Genomic DNA, 12,501 nt, shown 5'->3' on the forward strand with positions numbered 1-12,501 from the left:
CCAACAGTGCTGTTTTTGCTTCTAATATAACAATAGGAAATTTTACACGTAGCCATGTATTAATGTACTAGGAAAAAAGATTTAAGTTTTGGGTTAAAGTCCAATCACTAGATCATATAAAAATTAAAGTTTAGGTTTATGAAACTCATATAAGTCATGGTAAGGAATGAGATTTGAATTAATTATTATAGAATTACAGGACACTATGTTGAATCATAATAGGTTAATAGAACAGCTAAGTCATTTAAGTAAACTTATAGATTATAGTATAGTGTTAAGTTGATAATATTAATCGTTAAAAATATTTGGAGTCAGTGAACTTGGATTGAACCTAGAGTTAACTCAGAAAAGTTTTTTGTATTAATCAGGGTTTAGAACAGAGTATAATATGAATGATTTATTGAACACTATGGAAGACATTTTGAACAATTGAAATTGTGCACCTGTGACCTTGATGTGAGTTTTGTGAAGCACGTCAGGCATCATGGAGTTCGAATTGTTTGCTCGAAACTTGCAAGTCTCATGATGGTCTTGTGATGCATGGTTTGTAAAGCACGGAACTTGTACGCCCCTAGCAAGTGATTATCACACTACTGGAGGGTATAGAAAATGGTATATAAGTTGGAAAAGGTTTGAATAAAATTGGCTCCAGTCCTGATCAGACTGTTCCCAGAAGAACTGCCTCCGAGTGGTCTTCTCGCCGTCTCCTGATTCTCTGGTGCGGGTCCTAACCCACCCTTGGTCAGTGCTGGTCACCGACAGAGATGAGGTCTTGCTCTGTTACCCAGGCTGGTCTTGAACACCTGGCCTCAAGTGACTCTCCTGCCTTGGCCCCCCCAAAGTGCTGGGATTACAGGCGTGAGCTACGGCACCCAGCCTATATCTCTTAAGGTCCATACATACATACACAGACACACATTCTCTCTCTTTCTCTCATGTACACTCACACAGATGTACAAGCTCTCTTTCTGACACACACACACACACACACTGATATCAATATATATACACAAAGGCACTGGTTCACATAAGTATAATGTGACTCATGCACAGCTAATTTAGACATGATGATGGCAAGTTTTCTACCTTGTTATCCTTGTAAAATAAACCAAAACATGTTTGAAAACACGTGTAACTGATTTCATGTGCTTTTGAGAATTGTGTCACATTTCCAAATCTCCTGTGAGACTTGTACAGGAGCACAAGGTCCCTGTCTCACCCCCCTTGCATCTTCTGTTCATGCTGAGTCAGCAGTCAGTGCACAAAGAGTGTGTGACAATTGATAGTGGGGTGCTCTCCTCCCTAGGTGTCGATCTCTCCTCCACAGAGGCGACTCGGGTCTCAGAGCGAAGCAGCAATGGTGATGGCCTCAGCCGGGGCTGGCTCTCTTTACCGTGTCCGGGAGGTCCTTGCCTGCTCCCTTTCCCATCCCTCTAGGTGCCAAGTGGTCACACCTCCCGCCTCATCCTCACCTCTGGCTTGTAGGCCTTCCGGAATCTCGAGGGTCCGTCGGGGCTGAAGACCTGGCCAGGCACACAACTCACCACGGCTGGCAGCCCATTCTCACAGGTGACGTTCTTCATGGGATCCAGTGACACCTGAGGGCCCAGCTTGCAGCTGGAGATGTGGGCCTCCGTGCCGGTACAGTCCATGGAGTATGGCCAGTAGCGCTGCTTCCTCCGTGAGGCAAACATTCTGCAGAGGGTGGGAGGGGACGGGTGACCAGGGCATCGTGGCACCCACCCTGATTCCTGCTGCAACTGGGCAGAACAAGATGGACAGAGCCCTGCGCCTGGAGCTCAGCCCTGCCTCACAGACACATTCCACCAGCACTGGCTGAGCACCTGGCTCATGCTTGCCACCGTGCTGGGCACTGGGGGCAGGGCCCAGAGGGTGGACGCAGCCTCCTGGCCTCAGGCAGCTTCCACTATAGGAGAGAAAGGACTAACTTGGCATAGTGAAACGATAAGACTAACGAAAACTGTAAATATAAAGTGCAAAGAGTAGCTAAAAGAGGTGAGATCCATCCTTGGTCCCCAGAAGCCCCTCAGTCCCAGGCAAACCGGAATGGCTGGTCTCCCTCACTCTTCAGATAACCCCAACATGACCTGCGGCTGTTCATCTGGTGGTGAGCAGTACGAGAAGATGATTGCTAAGCTCTCCCAACGACATACAATGTGAGATGTGTAAATCCAACAAGAAGTAACGAGAACTATCTTAAGTTATTCCATCCGCTGAATCAGAGTACAATTTGCTTAGCAATTAGGACTACAATGGTAATGAAACTGCCACTGTCCCTGGTACCCAGGAAACTCAGTGAGGACCAGGTAGTGTCCATACCATATCCTAGGGAAGCCCTCAGCCTGTATTTCTAGTATGTGCTAACGATTCCTTCTTACCTTTGTTTGTTTGTTTAAAGCAGAACATGGATTAAGGCAACAAAGTTTGTTTGTTTTTTCGAAAACAGTCACTAATCGATAAGTAGTAAATTGGTCAACAGAAAGGTTACTGTGCTTCCACTTCTTCCTGTTCAAATCCAAAGTAGTAATAGTATCTTTTTTACGATGTTGTTAGGAGAGTTAAATGAGTTAATACTTGTCACTTAAAACAGTGCCCAGAACATAGGAAGGGCTGTATCAGTGTTTGTGAAATAAATAAATAAAAACGACATGGTTTAAAGGTAAAAAGAAAAGATATGAGAGAAGGGAGAGAGCCTGTGGCTGGAGGGTTCATGGAAGAGGAAGCTTTGAATTGGGTCTTGAGTGATGGTGGAATTTGAAACAGAGGAGGTCAGGAAGGCCTGCCTGTCCACTTATGCTGTCCTGGCTCTTTGGGACCTGTGTGTTTGACCCTGCTTGCCAGAAGTAGCTAATGGAGAGGCTTCCCTGGCCAGGCTGATCCCTGGACGGGGCAGGAGCTAGGTCCTGCTCCGGAAGTACTTGCTTTGTCTTGGAGCCCATGGGATAGAAACACAGGGGAAAGACAAATCCTACAGACACCATCATAATCATTCCTTAACACCAAATTGAGTCTGATAACAATTCTAATGTACCTGTTAGTGCAATGGCCCCGAATCCTTGCAGTAAGGACAATTCTGGAAAATTCAAGGGGGCACGCTCACCACGACAGCAGCTAGAGTACAGAGCTGCACGGGAGGGCTGTTCATAATTCCAGGAATCACTGCCCGCCCGCCCGCCACACTTCCTGCAAGGCCCCTGCACTTGGAAGCCTATAGCATGTTCCCCAGAATGCCCCTGCACGGGGCGGGAGAACATACAGGGGGGAACACCCACTGCATGAGGATTGGTCAGACCTTGCTGCCTGCCTTGGCTCAGAACAACTCTTCTGCTTCCAGCTGTCAGTGAGCGCCACCCTCTCCAGGAACAGATGTCCTGAGCTGTAAATAGAGAGTCCAATGCTCTCTCCCCATCCCTCTTATGTCAGCCCCCAGGAATGCACCCCCCTGACCCTGAACAGGCCTCCAGCAGACGGTCTGCTCCTCCCCCATGCCGGTGTGATTCACTCAGGACAGGCCCCAGGACTGCAGCTGGAGGCCCTCCGCGGGCGGTGGACAGCCCACTCCCAGCCTGGACATTGGAGGGATGGCTGGAGTCAGTGGGTACCCTGCTTGCAAAAGAGGTGTCTAGGCCTATGCCTGGGCAGTCGGAAGGACGCTGAGCTGGATCGATTTGACTAAAAATGAAAAGGACTTCCATGTTCCCTCAGCCAAGGGTGAAGCCAGATTTTGTGGGATTGTGCCAGTTGCTGAGTATGTCTCTTCTAATTATGTGTTTCAGAACTGGGGCAATCAGAAGAGGACTGGCTTGGGGATCCACTGAGCCCACTGCAAGACAAACTGGAGCTAAAACTTCATAAGCCCTGGCCCTGGTGGTGGGCCACAGTGAATTTCTGGGTCTCCTGGAATTAGTGTCAGCTCAGAACCAGCGTCCGGTAGCCCCTGAAAGGTCAGATTATTTCATTTCCCCCCAGTGCACAGTCATCCTGACAAAAGGTCCCTTTGGGGAAGGCTGGGAGAAAGAGAAGCAGTGCAGATTTTTGGCAATGTCCCAGGGTCCTTCCTTGAGAGTACCCAGCCCTCCCTTCATTCAAGGGTTTCTTGGTCTGTCAACAAGCTCAGGTCTGGGAATTGAATGAAAGGTATGACTCTATCTTTATGATTAGGGATAGATTTTTGTTCACTTGACCTCGAACTTTTCTGCTTATACAGATCAAGAAAGAATTTAGTGGGCTTCCTGCCTATTTCACTGGGAGTAACAGCATGATCAATAGCCAGCACCACAGGCCTGCATGAGTCAGACTGTTCTGATCACTGCTTTGACCCCTCTGTCCAGTAGGGTCGCCATGTCCACCTTGCCTTTGGTAGTTGAGTGCTGCCAATTGGCCTGGCTACCCCAGCATCACTCCCATTGCATTTAAGTTTTCTGGTTCCTGGCTTACAGAGAAGAACCATCGCGGTTCTTCCAGGATGCCAGACTCCCTTCACATTTATCTTTCCACAGTCACAGCGAAATGTGTGTCGCCTGGGCCTTTCCAGTGTGAGTGAGGAGGTCTTAAATGACAAATCCACTCTGACAGTCCAGCCTCCCTTCCTAAGCCTCTGAATCCCATCCTCCACTCTCAAGTAGGCCATGTTTTGGTCTCTGTTTCAGCCAATCAACCAACCAACCAAACTGCTGAAGCCCTTTCTAACGCCAGGAGCTGCAGAATCTCTGCTTACTGAGCTCCTATCAGTAAATCAGTGTCAACATCAGGATCCTGCTTTAAGGAAGAAAATGATGATGACAAAATGCTCCTGGCCCCAAGGATGGGGCCCTGAAGCTTAAGCCTCATTAGCTTCAAGGCATGTGCAGGCACCCCAGCCCGAGGCAGAAGTCAGCTCCACCGCAAAGCCAGGGCATGGGGGAGAGCAGCCCTGGGGAAGGAGCCCTACTCCACTCCCCGGGAGCCTGAGGCTGCAGAGGCCTCTGGGTATGTGTGCAGGTAACAAGGGGAATGGAGATCTGGGGAAGACCTGCAGTCACCAGCCAGGGGGTGCCTCAGAGGCCTCTAGCGGCCACCGGCGAGGCAGGCTCACAGAGGGAGCCAGTCGCAGGAGGGCAGTTGGGGACGCAAGGTGTTAACCAGGTGAACTTCCAAGGCTATGAAGTCCTTTGGGGCAAAGGTCCCCAACCTTTTTGGTACCAGGGACCGATTTCGTGGAGGACAATTTTTCCATGGACGGGGGTGGGGAGCATCATCAGACATCAGATTCTCCCAAGGAGCGCGCAACCTGGATCTCGCGCACACGCAGTTCACAATAGGGGGGGTGGCACTCCTGTAACAATCTAAGGGCGCTGCTGATCTGTGACAGCAGACGGAGCTGCCCGCCGCTCACCTCTTGCTGTGTGGCCCAGTTCCTGCTACCAGTCTGCAGCCCCGGGTTTGGGGACCTCTGCTTTAGGAGCCCAGGTGGATATACAGAGATTACTAACTCCATCTCAGAATAAGAATTACTTTGAGAACAATTTTCTTTCTAGAGGTGGGCAGTGCTGCTCCGGGGTGGAGAGGGGTGGGAGCTGGAGCAGGGGGTCCTTTCTTAGGCCTTGGGGTGTGATGCCAGCAACATCAGCCACAGGCTGGAAGAAGAGGGAAAGGGAGACGGGAAGAGATGCGACTAGAAGGCACTGATTCAGGGATCGGGCAGAGTAGTAGGCCTTAGCCTGGCTTCCTGGTCTCTGGGGTCCTCAATGTCTGAGCAGTACTCATGGATCTCCCTATCGTTGGCCAGCCTTACCCTAGCCCTCAGACTGACCAGTGCTGCCGAGCTGGTCTCTCTCCAGGAGGATCAGGGCTGCAGCAGGGCCTGCAGGTGGAAGTCACAGTGCAGAGCTCTCTCTGGATCAGACCTGGGCTGGCCTGCAGGCTCTGCCAGGTGTGAGCTCTGCCATCCTGAGTCTGTTGCCCTTCAGGCCTCGCCCCTTCCCATGCAGACAGAGAGCTTGGACTAGTGAGCCTCACCATGCCCTAGTTCTGGCTCTTTGCTGACAGCTCCCTCCAGCCCCAGCCCGTTACCATCTCAGCCCCTGGCAGCACCATCAAGGCACAGAAACTCTTCCCAGAGCCTTGCTTGTGGCACATATAGGCCCACCTGCCAAGTGAGCCCCAGAGACTAACAGAAAACGACAAGAGACAAGCTGAGAAGGTTTTGCAACCCCCACTTCTGCTCCTTTGCCGGGAAGGCAGCCCCATGTCTCCAGCTAAAGGGCTGTGAGAGGAGCTGGTTTCCAATAGCTTCTGTTAATCATCTCTCATCGCACAGAAAGCACCGCCCACCACCACCTTGGAGGCCTCCCAGCCTTGGAAGCCTTTTCCTCTCCCCCTTTGCAAAGGGGAAACCACAGATGGGATGAGAAGAACAGCGAGGGGGTTTCCAATCCAGCACGTGAGAGGATTCCCTGGGGCTCAGCTGCTGAAACTGGCCTGAGATCACCTACTCAAAAGCAGAGAAAGACTCTGGGTGGGGTACAGTTGGGAGATGGCCTTCAAACACCATCTGAACAAAGTGTGTGGTGCCCAGCTCAGACCTACGGCTAGCCAAGTGGGAAGCTTGCCAGGCAGGTGGGGTGGGGGGAGGAGGATGCTTTTTTTTGGCTCCAACCGGTGGTAAAAGCTGAGAAGGTGTCGCCAGAGAAGGAGTCAATGAGTTGCTGGGACTTCCCCAAAGTATTTAGCGGTCAGGGACCTCTGATTGCCAACAGGAAGGTCTGGGCCATGTCTGGGGGCTAGTGGGGTGTGGGTCACTACTGTGGTCACCCAGGGGTGCTGTGAGCTCTGTGGCCACATTCACTTACTCCCAGGTTGGGCTGGGCGCTTGGACCAAAAAGTATGACCCACCCTGTCTAAGCAGGGCTTGGACAGGCTCAGGAAGAGATGCAGCCTACCTACCCTGCATCCAGCCCTGCTGGAAGTGGAGTTGGAGCTTGAAGCCAGGTCTCCTGACTTGGAAGCCACCTCTCTCTCCTCTGGTTTGGAAGGATGAAAGCCGTATCGTGTAGCTGGATACTGTGCTTGACGCCTCGATTTGCCATCAAGCAGGTTCTACCCTCTGTCTCTACCTTCCTCATCTCTCAAAGAGACCTCTATTTCCTAATGGAGTTGTGAGAATTAAGTGATTAAGAATAGTGCCTGGCAGATCGTAAGCACCCAGTAAACAGAGACTAGAATTACTATCATTATTAAGAGGAGACCGGGAGCTGGGCATGGTGGCTCTCTGTAATCCCAGCTACTTGGGAGGCCAAGTACGGGAGAATTGTTTGAGGCCAGGAGTTTGAGACCAGCCTGGCCAATATAGCGAGTTCCTGTCTCTACAGAAAATTTTTAAAAATTAGCCAGGCAGGAGAATCGCTTGAGCCCAAGAATTTGAGGTTTCAATGAACTATGATTGCACCACTGCACTCCACCCTGGGTGACAGAGTGAGACTCTGACTATAAATAAATAGGAGACAGGAAGACCCCATGGCCATCAGCTTGTCGGGATGCCAGAAGCCTTCCACTAGCCACCCCTCCGGTCAAATGACTCCAAATTTAGCCCCTGTCTCCTTCCTTCTCCCCTGGAGATAATAATCTTGGAGGCCATAACAGCACTTTCAGACTTAATTGGGATTGGAATGAAGTGAAGCAAACTGATCAGTTTCTCAATTACCTGAGGGTTGCTGCTGTTTCCAGATTTCTCAGAGTAACCATTTGCTGAGGGTAAGTAAACCTCTCTTTCCAAGCTGTTGCTGTCTTTGCCCTGCCCGGCCTGAGTACTGCCCATCCCTGCTGGGCCCATGGGGTCCCTGAACTGGGGATCCCTGGGCTGGGGGCATCTTGCACCTCACTTCTATCACACCCCTTCCCTCTGGCTACCTAGGGTTTGGGGTCCGTCTCCTGTGGGAGTATGAGGTCCTCAAATGTAAGGACGGCAAGGGGTACCCTTGAACTAGAGCCTGGCCCAGCATAGGGATTCTGTGAAGGCTTGTGGCAGGGATGCCAGGTTGCCTGACTGTGAATGGCCCCCACCAGAGCTGACTCTTTTCACCAGGCCAGGAGGGAAGGCACCCAGGAAGCCCCCTGCTTGGCACATTCCTCTTACTTGTACACTTTGGTGTTGTACGTCTTATCCCCAGGGAAGCCGAACATGCCGCAGACCACACGGGAGTTCTTGGCCGTCCAGTGCTTGTCGCAGATCTGCTTCCAAGCTTTGCCTTCCTTCACCTCCACGTAGCCCTCCGTCACGGGGGTGCGCTTGCGGTAGGCTGAGAGGATGGCTCGGATCCGGATGTCCTCCACCTGGATATTCAGGTTCTGGGAAGAAGGAGGCGTGGAAGGAGAGGGTTACCTGCCTGCTCTGGACATGTTGAAGCATCAAGCACTCAGTCCTTCTTCAGTGACTTGGGCTGGGCACACTGCTGGCCTGCCTCTGCCCTCAGACCCTGCAACGGGCTGTGGGCACCCCAGTGAGTGTTTTTCTTGGGAGGTGGTGAGACTGCAGGGGCTCCAGGGGAAGTGGGGTGACCTGGAGCAGCCAGAGAAGGCTAGGAGGACCCTGGGAGCTTCTTCCATATCCTACAGAAGAACCCGGAGAGCAGAGGGCAGCGACCTCCTCCCACACAGGTCTCCAAATAAGAGCATGAGAAAGTATTCTTTGAATTTGGATTTCGTACTTTACTCCAAATCATGTGTGTAGGTGCCTCTGAGTGTGTTTCTGTGTGTGTCTCCTCGACTAATATCTCAGTGAAACTGGAGTGTCAGGCAGATGAGCCCAGATATCCTGAAGCTGGTGGTGCCCAATGGCATACGACTTCATACCCCAAGGGTGGCATTCCTCTGTTCAAAACTCCCCAGAGAGGCCCGAGAGAAGGGCAGGGCTTGGAGAGAAAGGAGGTGGGAACTCCCAGTGTTGCACGTGTGTGCAGGGACCCACACCAGTCTCGTAGGGACTAGGGAGGTAGGGTTGGGAGCAACTGTCTGGCTGTAACAAGGAAGGGAAAGATTCCAAACACCTTGAGCCCCTTGGAAAGCCCCCTTCTCATGCCCACTCCTTCCATCTTTCTGTGGCGGGAAGGATTCACTAGCAGGGCACTTGAGGAGGAGGTGGAGGAAGGCTGGAGGGGAGGTGGTGGAAGAGAGGAAGATGCCTGCCTCCCTGCCACGTGGGCGCCTCTCCTCGCTCAGTGTGGAGCTGGAATGTCCCTGCGCCCGAGTTCCGGGGCTTTGGCAGGAGAGGAGGCCTCAAGAGGCCAAGTTGGATGTTAGGAACGGGCTCCCTGGGGTTACAATGACACCTTTTCACGCTTTTCCAAAGCACGCCATATCAACTTCCAGATACAATGGGCGCTCCCTTCTGAATCTCTCATGGCCAATCCCTCCTCTTTCTGTCCCTGCCCCTGCCCTAGTGGGGCCATCACCAGCTCTTTGCAATAGTCCCTGAGTGAGTCCCTGCATCCATCCATCAGCCGCAGTGCCAGCCACCAGAGAGTTATTTTTAAAACACAGAGCCCGGTCCCTCGACTGACCCCTCTTTGTCTATGTAACCTAGCGGAATGCCCTGGGCCCTTCAGGTTTGATTCCACTTCTGGCTCCACCAGCTTCAAATGAATCCATGGTTGACACGAATTGCAGTGTCTAACAGTGACGGCTACTGCAGAGCCCTTGCCAGGGGTGAGCCCTGTGCAAAATGCTGTATGTGCAGTTTCTTACTTAATCTTCCATCACTATGAAGTTTGTAGCTATTGCCATGCCCGTTTTACAGATGGGAAAACCGGTTGACTCCAACTTCCTCCCCGGGGTTACCCTGAGGTGCAATGGACACAAACACTGAGTTGGGCCAGAGGGTGGGGAGAGCTCATCCTAGCAGTGGCCCCCACCCCTGTCCAGCCAGGATGCTAGTGAACCCTGTGGTTAGACAGAACCATTCTCTGGATGCCTGGGGATTTGTGTCTCCTCGCCACCGGCTTCAGGGGCCAAAGTCAGGCCCGGTTCTGAAGCCCTGTGAGGCAGTGGAAAGTATGTGGCCTGGAGTGATGGCATTTGGCTCTGCCTCACCTCCACGCAGAGCGGAAGGAAAGCCGCCAGTGGCAGGATGATGTTTTCCAGCCTGGATCCTGGATCCATTTCAGGTTTCATTCAGGCCGCAGGACCTGTGCCACCAAGACACGTGAACAGGGACAAGCCAAGCACAGGCCTGAGGGCTAAACCCAGCCCTCGGACCAGCCCCCTCCAGCCCCTTCCCACCTCAGGAGGCCAGGCTGGGATTCCAGCCTGTAACCGAAATGCCCAGAAGGAAAGTTAACGACAGGCCCCGTGGCTCCAGGGACAGGCTGGCGAGGCTGACCTTATTTAATTCATAGATCCTTTCTCCAGCTGTGGGCAGCAGAACCCGGTCACCCTAGGAGGAGGAGGGCCTGGCTTGGGGAGCTCAGCAGATCCTGCCGGGAAGGGCCACGCTGGCCATGGGGCCTGAGGCCAGTGCGTACCAACCCTGCTGCCAAGGGAGCCGGTGCCCGCTCCTGCCTTGATGCCCTCAGCTGAAATATGGTGGGTGGGGCGAGCCTCACCGGCTCTGGGACAGAGGCAGGGCAGCCTGGAGAAGAGAAAGGGCTGAACCAGGTGTCATTGTCCTTATTCTTCCACCAACTCACTGAATGTGTGTGTGTGTCTCTCTGTGTGTGTGCATGGTGGTCTGTGTGTGTGCAACTCTGTGTCTGATATATACATGGTGCTGTGTACACAGTGTGTGTGTGTGTGTGTGTGTGAGCATCTGTGTGTGTGTGTGCACGTGCGCATGGTGGTCTGTGTGTGTGTATATGTGATGGCATATGTGTGTGAGCATCTCTGTGTGTATGCATGGTGGTGCGGGCATGGTGGTGTATGTCTGTGTATGTGATGGTGTGTGTGTGTGTGGGCATCTCTGTGTCTGTGTGTGTGCATGGTGCTATGTGCATGATGGTGTGTGTGTGAGCATCTGGATGTGTATGTGTTCATGGTGGTGTATACGTGTCAGTGTATGTGTATCCATGAGTCATATGAGTCCCTGTATTTCTATAGGTGTGTCTGTGTTTGTGTATGTCTGTGTGCACGACGATGTGTATACATGGTAGGGTTGTGTGTATGTGCCTGTGTGTTGTGTGGGCCTCTGTATTTGTCTCTGCGTGTGGAGGGAGTAATGTGTGATTGTGTGTGCATCTGTGGGAGTGTGTCTCTGTGTGGTGGAGTAAAGATCAAGAGAGACTTGTTCCCTGCAACACCTTAGAAAAGCAGCCTCAACAGGCTTTGCCCTTGTTCCTTCAAAGTGGAACGTCTTCTGCTCTTCTCCCTCCCCAGAACCAAATCGCTCCTAGTCTGTGAGGCTCAAATCCACCTCGTTCATTCATTCATTCATTCATTCTATTAAATACAGCGTCTGCCCTCCATGGGCCTTATCAGTTTTCTTCCTTGCACCCGACCACATGCCCTGCCTCCTCTTTGAAGAACACCTACAACGGCCACCGTTTATCAAATATTAGTGAATCACACACTAGGTTCTGGGCATAGAACTTGACATCCATTCCCTCCCTCAATTCCCAAGGCAACCTTCAAGATGGTACACTGTTTATAGGCAAAAATAAGAGAAGACCCAGAGTGCTTTTTCAACTATCCAAGTTCACGTATTCAATAAGTAGGTAAACAAGGATGAAAACCGAGTTGCGACTCCGAGCCTGTGCTCTAGGCTTGTAGTGAGCACTGGCCTCTGAGTGCTCCGAGGTGGGTGGATCGCCTCCACACCCATATCCCATACATCGCCTGGTACTGAGGGTGACTCACATGGGGCCGGGCCTGGGGCCCAGACTGCTGGGTGGCCCCCTCTAGGCCTGCCTGGTGCTGTGCACGTAGAAAGTCCAGCACCCCACCCTGAGGACCATGTGTCAGACGGGATTGTGTACGTGAGGGAAGAGCTGGGCCCAGTGCCCTTGTCCACAGGCCAGTGGGAGGGGACAGGAAAACCCCCTGTGGCCCACACTCGGCCTGCACGCTAACCAATCAGCTCACAGTGGCTTAGCTAAACCTCTGGTAGAAAACACACGTAGGCACGCATAACCTTTCTCTTGACTTCACTGCTGTGGAATCCCTTCTGTAATCGCAAGTGTTAAGGGAAGAGAAGGTTTGAAATATTAAAATAGACATACATTTTTCTTTTTCTTTTTTGAGTTGGAGCCTCAATCTGTCACCCAGGCTGGAGTACAGTGGCACATTAACAGCCACAGCCTGCTGGTCTCCAGTGATCCTTCCACCACAGCCTTCCAAATAGCTGGAACTATAGGCCTGTGCTACCATGCCCAGCTATTTTTTTTTTTTAATTGTAGGGACAGGGTCTCGCCAAGTTGCCTGGGCTGGTTTCGAACCCACTCACCTAGCCTCCCAAAGTGCTGGGATTACAGGCTGAGCCACCAAGCCTGGTCTTTTTTTTTTTTTTTTTAAAAT

General features: G+C 51.9%; 1 protein-coding gene across 3 annotated transcripts in view; it reads right to left on the reverse strand.

Moving 5' to 3' along the window:
• The window catches only part of LOXL2 (lysyl oxidase like 2), a 75,378-nt gene that overhangs the window by 40,678 nt on the left and 22,199 nt on the right, over positions 1-12,501 (reverse strand). For 2 of the 3 annotated variants that reach the window (XM_008063561.2, XM_008063562.2), the window contains exons 3-4: positions 8,135-8,346; positions 1,473-1,695 (exon numbers count right to left, since the gene is read on the reverse strand). In XM_008063561.2, the coding sequence (XP_008061752.1) occupies positions 1,473-1,695; positions 8,135-8,346 (435 nt within the window). The remainder of the gene's footprint in view (positions 1-1,472; positions 1,696-8,134; positions 8,347-12,501) is intronic. The other variant, XM_021715258.1, reaches the window with a different exon arrangement.

The sequence above is a fragment of the Carlito syrichta genome, unplaced genomic scaffold, assembly GCF_000164805.1.
Source record: "Carlito syrichta isolate Samal-C Ts95f unplaced genomic scaffold, Tarsius_syrichta-2.0.1 Scaffold306946, whole genome shotgun sequence".
Classification (NCBI taxonomy): domain Eukaryota; kingdom Metazoa; phylum Chordata; class Mammalia; order Primates; family Tarsiidae; genus Carlito; species Carlito syrichta.